Source organism: Tenrec ecaudatus, chromosome 2 (genome assembly GCF_050624435.1).
Source record: "Tenrec ecaudatus isolate mTenEca1 chromosome 2, mTenEca1.hap1, whole genome shotgun sequence".
In the NCBI taxonomy this organism is placed as follows: Eukaryota; Metazoa; Chordata; class Mammalia; order Afrosoricida; family Tenrecidae; genus Tenrec; species Tenrec ecaudatus.
This window is the reverse complement of record NC_134531.1, coordinates 81,063,378-81,077,057: the sequence shown is the minus strand read 5'-3', so window position 1 is coordinate 81,077,057 and position 13,680 is coordinate 81,063,378. Positions and strand designations below refer to the sequence as shown.

General features: G+C 40.2%; 1 protein-coding gene across 2 annotated transcripts in view; it reads right to left on the bottom strand.

Moving 5' to 3' along the window:
• Window positions 1–7,565: 7,565 nt before the first annotated feature.
• VCAN (versican) overlaps window positions 7,566–13,680 on the bottom strand; it is a 114,554-nt gene continuing 108,439 nt past the window's right edge. For both annotated transcript variants that reach the window (XM_075541255.1, XM_075541256.1), the window contains 2 exons: window positions 8,856–9,038; window positions 7,566–8,709 (listed from right to left, as the gene is read on the bottom strand). In XM_075541255.1, coding sequence (XP_075397370.1) covers window positions 8,582–8,709; window positions 8,856–9,038 — 311 coding nt within the window. In that variant the 3' untranslated portion in view covers window positions 7,566–8,581. The remainder of the gene's footprint in view (window positions 8,710–8,855; window positions 9,039–13,680) is intronic.

Sequence of the window (13,680 nt, the reverse complement as noted above, 5' to 3'; positions counted from 1 at the left end):
TGACTATACCAAGGCATTAGATTATGTGAATCATAACAAACTCTGTCTAACCTTGAGAAGGATGGTAGTTCCAGAATACTTCATGGTGTTTATGGGGAACATGCACATGCATTAAGAGGCAGTTGTGTGAACTGAACAAGGGAATAGTGCATGGTTTTAAAATAGAAGAGGTGTGCATCAGGGTTATATCCTCTCACGACACTTAGTCAATCTGTATGTTGAGCAAATCATCAGAGAAGCTGGCTTATATGAAGAAGAAGGTGGCATCAAGATTGGAGGAAGGTTTATTAACAATGTGTGATATGTAGAGGACATAACCTTGCATGCTGAAAGTGAGGAGGACTTGAAGGACTTGCTGATGAAGATCCAGGACTGGAGCATTCAATATAGAGTACAACTCAATGCAAAGAAACCAAAATCCTCGCAACTGGACCAATAGGTATCATCATGATAAATGGAGAAAAGGTTGATGTTGCCAAGGATTTTGTCTTGCATGCATTCACAATCAATGCACATGGAAGTGGCTGTCAGATCAAAAGAAGCATGAGGTAAATGTGCTATACAAGATTTCTTTAGGGTATTGAAAAGCAAACATCTTACTTTGAAGTCTAAGATGTGCCTGACTCAAGCCATGGTATTTTCCTTGGCCTCATATCCATGTGAAAACTAGACCTTGAATAAAGAAGACTGAAGAAAAATTGATGCCCTTGAATTGTGGCACTGGAGAACATTGAAAAGTACCTAGAAAGGACAACCATATCTGTCCTGGGACAAGTAGGGCCAGAATGTTCCTGTGGTAGTTACATAATCTAGTGTCAAATTGGGACTTGAGAGGATTAAGAGTGAAGGGGTAGCATCTATTCTTTCAATCGGGTTATAGCCAATGAGACCACTGTGTGGGCATATCCTTCCCCTGAAAACACTGGGAACACCTGTATTTTCCTCCTTGGAGGCAGGAGATACTCTTCTCTCTCTGCTCACTCCATGGGAGATATTGCAGCTGACAAGACACATGGAACTACCTTAGTGGCCTGAGCTGGAGAAGTCAAATGGACCCATCCTGAGGCAACCAGACCCATGAAGCCAAAGCCATGTAGAGACCCCTACCAGTGCTGGTATGCTTACAACACCACTGGATCCAAAGACTTTCTGCACACTGGACTGTGATCATCCTGCATTCAGTGTTATTGCATGTGTTTCATGAGTCTGAAGAGGGCTTTATAGATTATTATTGGACTTATGGGCTTGGATTGGACTGGGGTTGGGATGCTTTCTAAATGTACAATTACCCTTTATATAAAACCCTCTCTTATAAACATATGAGAATCTAATTGATTTGTTTCTCTAATCTACACAAACTGGCACAGTTCCGTAGAATGTTCCTGAGTATGGCAAGACTTCATCTTACATACTTTGCACATGTGGTCAGAAAGGATCAGTCCCTGGAGAAGGATATAATACGAGATCAAGTGGAGGGGCAGCGGAAAAGAGGGGGATCCTCAAGGAGATGGATTGACACAGTGTCTGCAACAATGGGCTCAAGTGACTTAGGAACAATTATGAGGACAAGGCAATCGGTATTGCATTCTGCTGTGCTCTGGCTCAGATCTGACTCGATGGCACCTAACAAAAACTACCGCCAATCTGTGCCAGGGACCTCTCTTGACCTTAGCCCATCCCCCCTTGATTTTGCTGAAACGGAGCATCCCCCCTCCCGCCCTAGGAAGAAACTACCGCCAAATAAAGAACACTGTGTGAAGGGTTAGAGAAATAAATTTTCTGAAAGGAAAAAAAAATTCTCCACGATACAGTATTTTGCATGAGGATGAGGCAGTTCCTTTTTAATATAAATAAGCTCAGCTTTTCCTATTACCAAATATTTTCAAAGTTGGATAAATTGATGTTAAAGCAGAGTCACTGAAAGCCCCCCTGGAATAACCACTCCAAAAACAAAGGGGAAAAGAAAAGGTCCCCTCTGAAAGATGAAGGCAAGCTTCTGTTTAGAGGAGCAAAATGTGCTTGAACTTGTAAATCAGCAGCCTCTCCTCCATTCCCCCTCCTCTTTTCAATCCTCCCACAGTGGCCAGAAAGTCCCCCTAGCACCATGAAGTCAGGCTCAGGGAAACGCCGTATACGCTCATCTAGAACTTGACCCCTATGCTTTTTTTGCTCCTAATTATAAAACAAGCAGGGAAAACAGAACTTGATTATGATCTCATGCTGAGAAGGCTCAGGCTTTTATTTGGGTAATCAAAACCAGAGAACACAGCCTCAGGACCCACCAGTCTCCTCTGCAGCCACGTGTGCACATCACTGAGGCAGGAAAATGGCTGGTACTGCCTGTGACCACATGTATGATAGTTACCAGTTGTGAGAAAGAAACGAAAGACTTAAACTGCACAAAAGCACACAAAGAAATCCCTTGAAATGAGTGAATGTGAACCAGTTTTGAGGCTTCTAGACTACTCGGCAGCATAGCCATTCTACTGGGTTTGAGCTGACCTGAGTTTCTTTCATAATTTCCCCCAGAGAAATGCATCTAGGAACAGAAGACTTTACCAGCCAGGAGCCAGGAACACATGATAGAATCAAACTGGATAAATCAAAGGGAGTTGAATAAAGAGACTATTTACGGAAGTAGGCAGGTTAAGGAGATCCTAAGGAATGGTACATTGGGCCCATTCTAGGGATGAACTTCTCCTTCCACAATCCCATAGTGGCCAGGGGAGAGCACGGGGTTGGGAAAAGGCAGAGTACACAATGTGGAGACGGCTGCCTGGTAGAAGCTAATAGCTCACATTGTGGATTTTGGCATTTAACTCAGAAAGAACCCATACAAATGAGGTTGTATGACCACAGTAAATGTATCATTTCTATCTACCTATTTATGTGAATAAATAAATAAAATTTATGCAGACTCATGGCCAATACTAATTGTAAATAATACCCACAGAAAGAGAGATTGGGAGGAAAAGTGAAAGCTCTAACCATCCCATTGGAAGGGACCTGGGGTTGCCTGGTGGAGAGTTCTACTCTTTTTAAAGGGCCGCTAGGACTTGATGGCAGTGAGTTTTTACGGTCCTGTTGAGATGCATTTTTAATAAAATTTAACCTTTCCATGTAATTTTCTTTCAAATTTTCTAATAGATTTTCATCAGTTTTACATTAGCAAATTATAACAATTACTCGATCCAGGCCATAGTTTTTTTAATTTTAAAATGTAATGATCACGAGATTGGCTTTTTTCATTTTTAAGTATAAATTTTTATGCATATAGAATTTAGTAGTTGTGATAGGTAGGTTTATTGTTCTAATCCAGCCAATAAGAACATGTGGGATTAATAAGGTCGCAGTTCGATTGGAGGACAAAGAGATAAATGGCTTGGCAAGCCCCGCCTCTCTCTTGCTCTCTGGCGATCAGACCAGCGAGCTACAGTACCTGTGGACTGTCAACCTGTGGATCCTGTTGCTATTGCTTGAGGTTCCTTGGAGACTTGATTCACCACACTGCTGGTGCTTGGGACTGTCAGACTTTGTCCTCTTGCTCCCTGTTGGTGATCTGCCTGTGACTGGACTGCCTGCATCGCCCTACAGTAGACTTGCTGTCTGCTTCCTTGACCTTGGACCCAGTGGCCCTTGTGAGTTCACTTCGATGGAAGTGAGTTGAACTGAGCTCTCTGTACTGCTGTGTGGGCTAATTAGGTGTTATATTCCTTCATGCTGTATCTATCTATCTATCTGTGTATCTATCTTTCTATCTATAATCATAAGTGTCCTGGTTTTGTTTCTCTAGAGAACCCGGTCTAACACTGTAGTGTCACCAAAAGAATATTTCTAAACATATAGATGTATATATTGAGATAAAGTATTGATGTGTGTGTGGGGGGGGAGCAACTGAAAAGAAAACAATTCCAAAGGAAAAATGTAAAAATTGTTTTAAAAGATGATTTTCTTTCAGCTGGATTTTAAGAGGATGAGCGTGAGAAACAAACAACTATGATGTTTAGATTCCATTGAATACATTTCAGAAAGTAATGCTCAGTATTTTCTAAGGTAAATATTTAAATCATGCCACAGGTTTTTTTTGAAATTGCTTCCATTTAACATGAGAAGTTTTATTTAGCACCTTGAAGTATGAAGAGTTCATAACGTCTCAAATATATTTTAAGAATGATCAGAAAACCATGGGAAGGAGCTCTGGTGGCATAGTGGATTCTGTGTTGTGCTGCTGCATGCAAATCAGCAGTTTCATCCCACCAGCTGCTCCACGGAAGAAAGGTGAGGCTTTCTGATCCCGCAGTCACAATCTCGGAAACCTGCAAGGGCAGCTCAGCTCTGGTCTGCAGGGTCTCTATGAAGCAGAATTAACTCAATCTCAGTGAGATTGATTTTTCTTTAAAAAGTTTCTTTAAAACTACTGTCTTCAGACTGTAAATGTCTTATCTTTGGCAAGGATCATTTTGAGAGACTTGGGGTGCTGAATTAAGCCCATTTGAAATCCATGGTTGGCTTATTCTGTAAAAACCTCGACAAAAACCATTATTGTTGTATTTTGGAATTTGTTCTTATCCAACTGGATGCTATCCTACAGAAATGAGTAATAACGGGAAAATATGATACCATCTTGAATGACTCATTCAAGGACCTTTAACCCATTGTTTGTTTAAACTTTGTGAATTCTGGTTTGTTTAGCAAACAAATGTTACAGCACAGTTTAAAGGAAGCACAGACATCAATGCTAACCCATGGAGGATTTTTTCTTCAAAAGAGCATTTTTAATTTCTCTTTTAATGTTAAACTAAAACTCACTCTTTTAATGATAAACTAAAACTCACCACCCTATAGTGACCCTACAGGACAGAGTAGAACTGTACCTCTTGACAAGAGTAGAAAACCTCATCTTTCTCCCAGGGCGTGGCTGGTGGTTTGGAACTGCTGACCTTGCAGTTGTCAACCTAAAGTGTAGCCCACTAAGCTGACAGGCCTCCTACTTCTAATGTTCAGTTTTTAAATGCTGAAGAGTCAAGGTTTATGATCTAATGGGTCTTTATCTGGAATACTCTTTTTCTAGTAATGTCTTTTCTTACCATACACTTATGCATAGGCCATTCAGAAAATCCACCTTGAACCTTTTTGCAACCTACGTTTTCTATCCATTTCTAAACTTCACCAGCTTGTTGCACATGATATATAATCTGAACAGACACATACCAATTGCCATGGAGTCAATTTCAACTCATGGGGACCCCGTATGTGTTAGCATAATACTGTGCTCAGTGGGATTTTCCATGGCTGAGTTCTTGGAAACAGATACCAGACCTTTCTTCCAAGGTACATCTTGAAGGCTTGAACCTCCACTCTGCTGTTGGCAGCCAAGCATGTAGACTGCTCGACTCAGTCGATTAGCTCACTGTAAATTCAGTCCCTATTACCTGTACCATATTAAATTTTCATTTATGATCAGCAAAGGTCTACTTACTATAACATTAAAATGATCCCTCCAAATTCTCTCAACTCTTTTCTATGTCAGCTACATTGGAAAACCTCTTCTTCAATAGTTGCCTACAGGAAGGGCACATTTTCTCTTTGGCCTGCCTGCTTGCCATTAATAAAAGATGTAAACCCGTCTTGATTTGACTTTTAGTATGAACTTTCTTAAGCTTTTTATCCTGTTTCCCTAAGCTGCATCATAGAACATCTCAAAGATTCTCTCATTGGTGCCTGGCTCAATAAATATTTGATGAATTTACAAGCATCTAATAAGGGGGGCTGTGTGGGAGTAATACAAAATCTTGCATTCCCCTTGGGTCATTTACACTTATAGCTATGTAAAAGATATGACAAATACTAAAAACTTAGGAAGAAAAATGTAGCTCATCTTTTCTGCACCTATTTTTGCCCAACTTCCAATAAGCTTATGGAATTCCAAGGGAGAAACCTCAAAATCCTGCAACTTACCTTTGCCCTTAATATGTCTGCTATACAATTACAGAACTCAGATAAATTTTGGTTTTACAGATTATCAATAAAGATATTGAAGAGAATGTTCTCTAAAATAATTCCAGTGGGATGCACCCAACATAAAAACTTCATGTGAATGAAGCTGTGCCCCGGCCCATTCATTGCTTAACCTCAGCGCTTGGCAAGCCTCAAGTGCTTAATACACAATGAATGCATGAAAAATGAACGAATGGATGGGAATCTGGATGGTTGTAAACTTGATGTTTTTCACTTCTTCTGGTATATGGTCTTCTCAAGAGTGACTTAAACTCCTTAAATATGTAAACATCAAGAGCATAGTATATTTTATATTTTTTGAAACTAGCATGCAGGTTCTCGAGCCAGGGTCTCTCTGTCCACCACACCCATGGCTCTGTGGTCTCGGACAGGCGGCTTGTGTTAGGCCCGTTCTCTCTCTGGCAGACAGCAATATCACCTCTTTCATAAGCTTGTTGTATAATGCACAGCAAGAAGTCTGGAAATGTGAGCTACCACTTCATCTGTTGCAGGTTTGTTTCCTACTTAAGAGCAGTGCTCGGGTATGGACATGAGAACGCCTTCAGGATTCCCCTCACTTTCCCACGCCTCATTTCAGGTGGCGAGAGAATCATCTCTCTGCTAACCCAAACCCATTCCATCTAAGCCAATCGTTTGTTCTCTGCGCTGGGAGCAGAACGTGAAACTGAGTGCATGTTCATACCCTGGAAGTTGTAAATAACCAGACCAGTCATGGTATAGTAAAAGAAGCATTTTAGGTTTCTTTGGTGAAACAAAAAGCAGATATAAAAGTTACAAAGGTTTTAGATTTTCATTCACGCACACACAAAAAAAGATCATTCACATTGTACACTATACAAGTTATAATATAAATACAAGAAAGTATTATGTGCATTGTAATAGAAAAGAGAGAGAAAATATATAACTGGATTAGGTCAACACAGTGTTGTCAATGCTCGAGAACAATTAAGATGGGGGTTACAGTTAATGCATCGACCAAGGAGACCTGCTGTTGAAACACTGTGCGAGGCTGTGGCTGCGGCTGCTCCTTCTGAGCTACAGGCATCTTCCCGAAGAAGCAGCAGCACCGAGGCAACCAGTTGGTTCTGTTCCTACTTTTGTGTTATTTCTTGTCTACCCTTCTTAAGGTCGCTCCAAGTTAAAGGAGGGCGAGACTGCTAAATGCCTTCTTTCCATTACAGGCTCTTCTTTAAGCATGGAATTAAGTGGATGATGATTCAAAGCCATCTTCAACAGCTACTTTATGCAAAGAAAGGGGTGAGACAGAGGGGGAAGAGATAGGGAGAAAGTTCAACACACACTCCACCTACCGGGAAGAAATGCCGAGACTACCTACTGCTGTCCTCCTTGCTCAGAGGAGGAGAACGCCGTTTGCTGGAAGCGATACTCTTTTCCACTCTTGTAATGTCCATCACATTTTTTAGTCAGGGACAAGGGACCTACGTTACACGGTTCCAGACAGTGTGAGGGAAGCAAAGGCTAACGGTGGAAAATACCTAGCACACTATGCCCAGGTTCCGGTCTTGAAGAAAATAACATCCAATAAATTAAATCAGTATGGCTTACTTCATTTATTTATGTATGCTTCACAGCTGCAGCATTCATACATAAACATTCAAAACTTTATAAAAGATTAAAATGGTTATATATACAAAATTGCTTTCTTTGCGTGTGTCGTCGTCGTCGTTTTAACAAGCCCCTCCCTCCGGCGCTCCAGAGTCCTAGGTCTGTATCCATCTGAAATGCATTGATCTGTGACCTCGTGAGTTAGTGTAGTGAAAGCCATTAAAAAGTAGACCTGGTTGAGTTAATAATTAGCACTTTGACCCCTAAAAAATGCTCGTGGCTCTAGAAAAGTCCCCCATTCAGGCCTTTCTTTAAGTTGAAGATAAAGGGACTGTAGCAAAGAAGAACTCTGCAATGTAGTCCCTACTTCCATCCGGAGCTGTTAGCGACATGGCGTGGAAGCAAACTGCACCTTTGGCGGAGAGGAGGGCAGGGACCTACAAGCCCGACTGTTAGCTGTCCGGCAAAAGGCGTCCTCAGCCTTGCTGAAATATAAAAGGGCAAGGGAAACGATTTCCAGCCTAAACAAACTACATGAAAGCAGCCCAACCAATGATTAAAGACCCCCAAGGCTCCATAATCATCATTAAATATGCCTGACCTCAGCGTGACTTTTCATTGTATATACAGGATTAAAATCAACATTAAACCATCTTATTTACATTGCCATTGGTGCTGAAATGGAGCTTTTTAAATAGTACAGTAGGCTGGTATACATTATAACATGGTCTGCACCCGAGGCAAATAGAAAACAAGAGAAATTCGGTAGGCTGGAAATGGTTCTCCTCTGCCCTCATTTTCCTTCTTTGTGTCTGCTCTTTTTTGGAATGCCAAAACCGGTCATTTCCAATGTCTGGGGGAAGCATGGCAATCCAAAACGATCGGGCGCTGGTTCAAGAAGTCCAGACAAGGCTAATACTTCTCGAGGCGATGGGAAAGGCACGGGAAGTTAGGGCTTTGGCTGAAAGATGAAGACCCATGTTGGCCATTCTAGGGATCAGCGCCTTGACTCCTGCCACCTCCGGCTCCAACGGTGATCGTGTTTTGATGAGTTTATTGAATTGTCCTTTGCTGATGAGGAGTTTTTTAAGTATTTCTTAGCATAAGTCCTTTGGTATGCAGATGCTACATGGAAGGAAAGAAAGAAAGAAAGAAAAACACAACAATATTACTTGCTCCATGCCCTAAACTAGCGATAGCACAGTGGTAAAATGAGGATGTCTAGTAGCGGTTATTGCACGGCTGTCCATTCTTTCTAAAGTACCACTTACGGTTCATGCAGGTAATTTTAGGCAGAGCCCATCTTCCATTTCCTAGGCACCGGATGGTTGGAAGGTGGCGCTGAATGAAACCGTCTTTGCAGTGATATCTAATCAGAGAGTTGATTTCATAACGAGGCTTCATCTTTCCAAAGGTCTTGGCATTTTCTACCACAGGGGGCTGGCCGCAAGCAACTAGAGAAAGGAAAATTGGTTACCCCAAATGATCGAGATATTTCAGCTAGTGTAAGTTTCTTTGTTTTCTCGCTCTTTTCTCTTGGGGCACTAACTCAAGGAATTTCATCCACCACAGTCACTTAAAATTAGGTACGAGGAACTTTTGAAGAGGAAAAGTGAAGGCTAAGGCTCTTGGCTGGTTTGACTACCAGATGATGTCATCTTGAACTACGTTTTATTAGAGGGACATTGGGCTGCATGGTATGCATTCACCTATCCATCTGAATGGGCTACGTTGGGGTAAGGGGAACTAAATGGAAAAATACTCATAACAGGATGTGTTCTGCTATTGTCTTCAACACCATCTCAAAGCATGTATTCATATAAATAAATATAATCATAATCACGTCTTCAGACAAGAACGAATTTGCAATAGCTAACAATTTCAGTCATCTTCCTGAAATAGCTCACAAACTATATTTTTAATTGTTTCTACATAGGGACAAAGAATAAAAATCCTCTGGTTTCATTTATGTTCACCAGCTCTTGTCTGCCTTCTGTGGAGATGGGGGAAAGAGAGGGCATAGTATCCATGCGTCAGTTTTGCAATCCTCTTACGAATATACACCCCCAATGCTTTAAAGAGCATTTGGTGCCGCCAAGACAGCTTCACCTCAGCGACCCCATGTAGCAGAGTAGACTGGCCTGTAGAGTTTCTTGGCAGGAATCTTCGGAAGTGGATCACCAGGTCTTCGGGTAGAGCTTGGACTATTTAGTCACCACTGCACCCTGGTGGTGCTGCAGTGGTTACACATTAGGCTGTGACCTGCAGACCGCCAGCTGCTCCGTGTGACAAGGACCGTGTTGTCTACTGCAGTAAAGACTTAAAGTCTCAGAAACCCAGATGATCAACAGGGTTGCTATTAGTCAGAAGAGTCAAGGGCAGTGAGCTCTTTTATTTTTTGTGAAAAATTCTAAATATCAATAAACATAACCTTTGTAAATAAGTAGTAAAAAGAAATAGAAGTAAAAGAAACCTAGTTAATTAGAAATTCAAGAAACTAGGTAACAGATTCAACAGATTTTGTATTGACATATCCTTCTATTCAATAGATTCAGTAGTTGTGTGTTTAATGATTTATAAAAGTTACTGTAATGATGTGCTTAAAAAAATAACTTTTAAATGGTGAGGGAGGGGAAAAATGAGGCACTGATACCAAGGACTCAAGTGGAAAGAAAATGTTTTGAGAATGATGAGGCAACAAATGTACAAATGTGCTTGACACAATGGATGTATATATGGATTGTGATGAGTTGTACGAGCCCTCAATAAAATGATTTAAATTTTAAAAATTAACTTTTATTAAATGATTGGGTGTTTTTTTTAAAGGTTTCTTCTAGAAAAAAATGTAATTTAACTCAAATATAACTTATCTTACATCTAATTGATAATTTCCTTTAAAATTTATGATCTCATAAGGCCTATAAAACCATTTAATATTCTCTTATAAATAAAGCAAATTTTCAATGGAAAAATAATTACCAAAAACCTAGGAACCAAGATATTTGCATATCAACACCTAATACTAAAGGTTTATCATTATTTATTTACATATCCAGAAGTGCTTTTATCCAGTCATATTTTTCCCAATGAAAACTCCAGGATTAATTTAAATATTTAGTTCTTCTAATGTGCTTCTGTTGGCACAATACTTGGGACGAATAAGTGCACTGCAAATAAAACCGCACTTAATGAAACAGACTAAACGTATCTTGTCATTCACATGAGGAATTGCCATATAGAGATATAACTTAAAAATGCACAGGGGCTGTAATGGAGAAATTAGAAATATTTATGTAAGTGTTTGATCTTGGCAAATCCTTACCAGAGAAGCGGCAATTACTGTAGTAGTGTCTCACATCAAACTTTAAATCACATTGGCTCAATGAAGTATACCAAGCATACTTCTTTCATTGTAATATGAAGTCTTTACCAGGGTCCTGGCACTAGCCAGTATATATGAGACCCAATCAATATAAAAGGTTCAGAACTGTTTAGTTAATAATGTATATACTCGAGTATAAGCCAACCTGAATATCAGTCGAGGCACCTAATTTTACCACAAAAACTGCATTTAAATGTGCTGAAAAACTTGGCTTATACTCGAGTTTTTACAGTAATTCACTATAACAGCTTCTGCAATATGCTGACCAAATGAGAAGCTGTTACAATGGTAAGGGAAATAAATTTTAGATTTCTTCTAAAATTATTCCTATATGTTACTGCTATTGAGTCAATGCCAATTCACTGCAACCCTGCAGGACCGAGCAAACTACACCTGCGGGTTTCTGAGCTTGTAACTCTTTATGGGAGTAGAACGCTCCTTCTTTCTCCCATGAAGCAGCCAGCATAAACAGATATTATAAAGCTGAAATAATTCAGCGAGTGTAGCATTAGCCAAGAGAGAGAAAGAAAGCATACATCATCCACACGTGCACATAAGCTTCACATTTGACATAGCAACATGGCAAAGCAGAAGAACAGAGTCTTGGAAAATTCATGTTTCTAACCACCACCTCCCCCAAAAGAAAAGAAAACTGGGTATTCCTGAGGAGAAAAAAAAAGTGCTTGCTTGTCTCTGAGGTAGACAACCTCAGAGAATATACAGAAAATCTACTGCAGATGTTATAACTAAAAATATGAAGGGCTAACTATAAAACATTTAGAAAATTGCATACAGTTTCTTGATGGCTTATAGGATAAATATGAAAAAGTTTAAACCACAAGTGAAAATTCAACTACCTCAACATTACGAAGTCGTTTCATTCTGAAGACATCTCGGGACAAAAATGAAGAAGAGAGCCACTGATGGTAGGCCAGCAGTTACGCCTGGGTTGTGAACTGGAAGGTGGGCAGTTAGAACCCCTGCCTGCGGTGGTGCCGCTGCAGAAAGACCTGGTGATCCTCCACAAAGATGACGGCAGAGAAAACCCTTAGGGGCTAATTTTATACTTGCATGGGGTTGTAAAGAGTTGCAGTCACTTAGTATACAACACAACAACGGGGAGAACCCAAGCTAAATGCTGAGAGACGATATTCAAGACATACATACTCCTCAAGATATTACCAATGATAGCTCCTAATTAAAATAACTACAATAATTTTAAAGTTGCCATCTAGTTGATTGTAACTCATGGCGACTCCCTGTACATCAGAGTAGAATTCTGCTGCACAGCATTTTCAGTCGCTGGTGGTTTGGAAGTAGATGGCCAGACCTTTATTCTGAGGTGCCTCTGGGTAAGGTTAGCACCCGTACTAACCTTCAGGTTACTACCTCAGATCCTTAACCATCTGTACCCCTCGAGGACGCCAATTAAAATATGGACAATAATGTTTTAAAACTAATCTAAGCAAATGACATGAATGAAAATATTATCCTAAAAAGAGCTATACATTACTTATAAGCATATGAAAGGATATTTGTGGGGAAAGCATCCAAGAAAATGTAAGTTCAATGAAAAGAAATAACATTTTATACCCACCAGACTGGCACAAACGTCAAAGTTGGAAAATACCAAGTGTTGGAGAAGATGTGCAGGACACCCCAGACATTGCTGGTGGGGGTTCAAGCTAATACGAGGGCTTTGGGAAACAATTTGGCAATTTCTGGTACATTTGATGTGACAGACATCCTACTGTTCAGCAACTTTACACCTAGAAATATACCCTACAGAAACTTTGAAAACTGTACTAGGAGCAAGTTTAAGGATGACCATAAAAACATTGTCAAAGCAAAACACTGAAAATCACCCAAAAGTTCCGCTTACAGGAGAACTGAAAAACAGAATGTTTTAGAGTCATGCAATGAACCATTACACAGCAGCAAAATGAAGAAATACAACTGTAGGCTCCAACACAGACAAATCTCACAATAATGCCGACACCAACAACCACAACAAGCACGACACAGAGTGCATGCCGGATGATCCGCCTTACAAAAGAGCAGAAGCAAGCAGCACGGCATCATGTTATTGCTTAGGGATTATATGTATCTGTGCTCATGCCAAAGGGAAAAGCAAGGGAGTTCAGTCATTCTGGTGGAATTGAAGGTTGAGTGATGGAAAGGGAAGGCATACACATCCAAAGGCATGTGAAACATATTCTTTGAAGGGTTCTTTGGACAAAATAATAATAATTTATGAATTATGAAGGGTTCATGAGGGAGGCGGGAGTGGGGATGGAGGGGGAAAATGAGCAGCCAATATTAAGGGATCAAGTAGAAGGCAAATGTTTTGAGAATGATGATGGCAACAAATGTACAAATGTTCTTGACACAATGGATGTGTGTATGGATTGTGATAAGAATTGTATGAGCCCCCAATAAAATGATTTTTAAAATAAGAAAGAAAATATAAGTCTTTCATTAGAGTGTAATTCTTTACCAGTAGTTAATAGTTTTCTTTTCATTGAAAAGAGAACTACTTAGGTTTCTGTGTCTAACGGTGGCTTAAAAGAAGTCTATTTAATAAAAATATTTTTTTTAAAAAGAAACTCACTGCCATTGAGTCAGTTTAACTCACAGCGACCCTCTGGGACAGGGAAGAACAGCCCATGTGGGGTTCTTAGACTGTCACTCTTCGGGAGAGTAGAAGCTCCCTC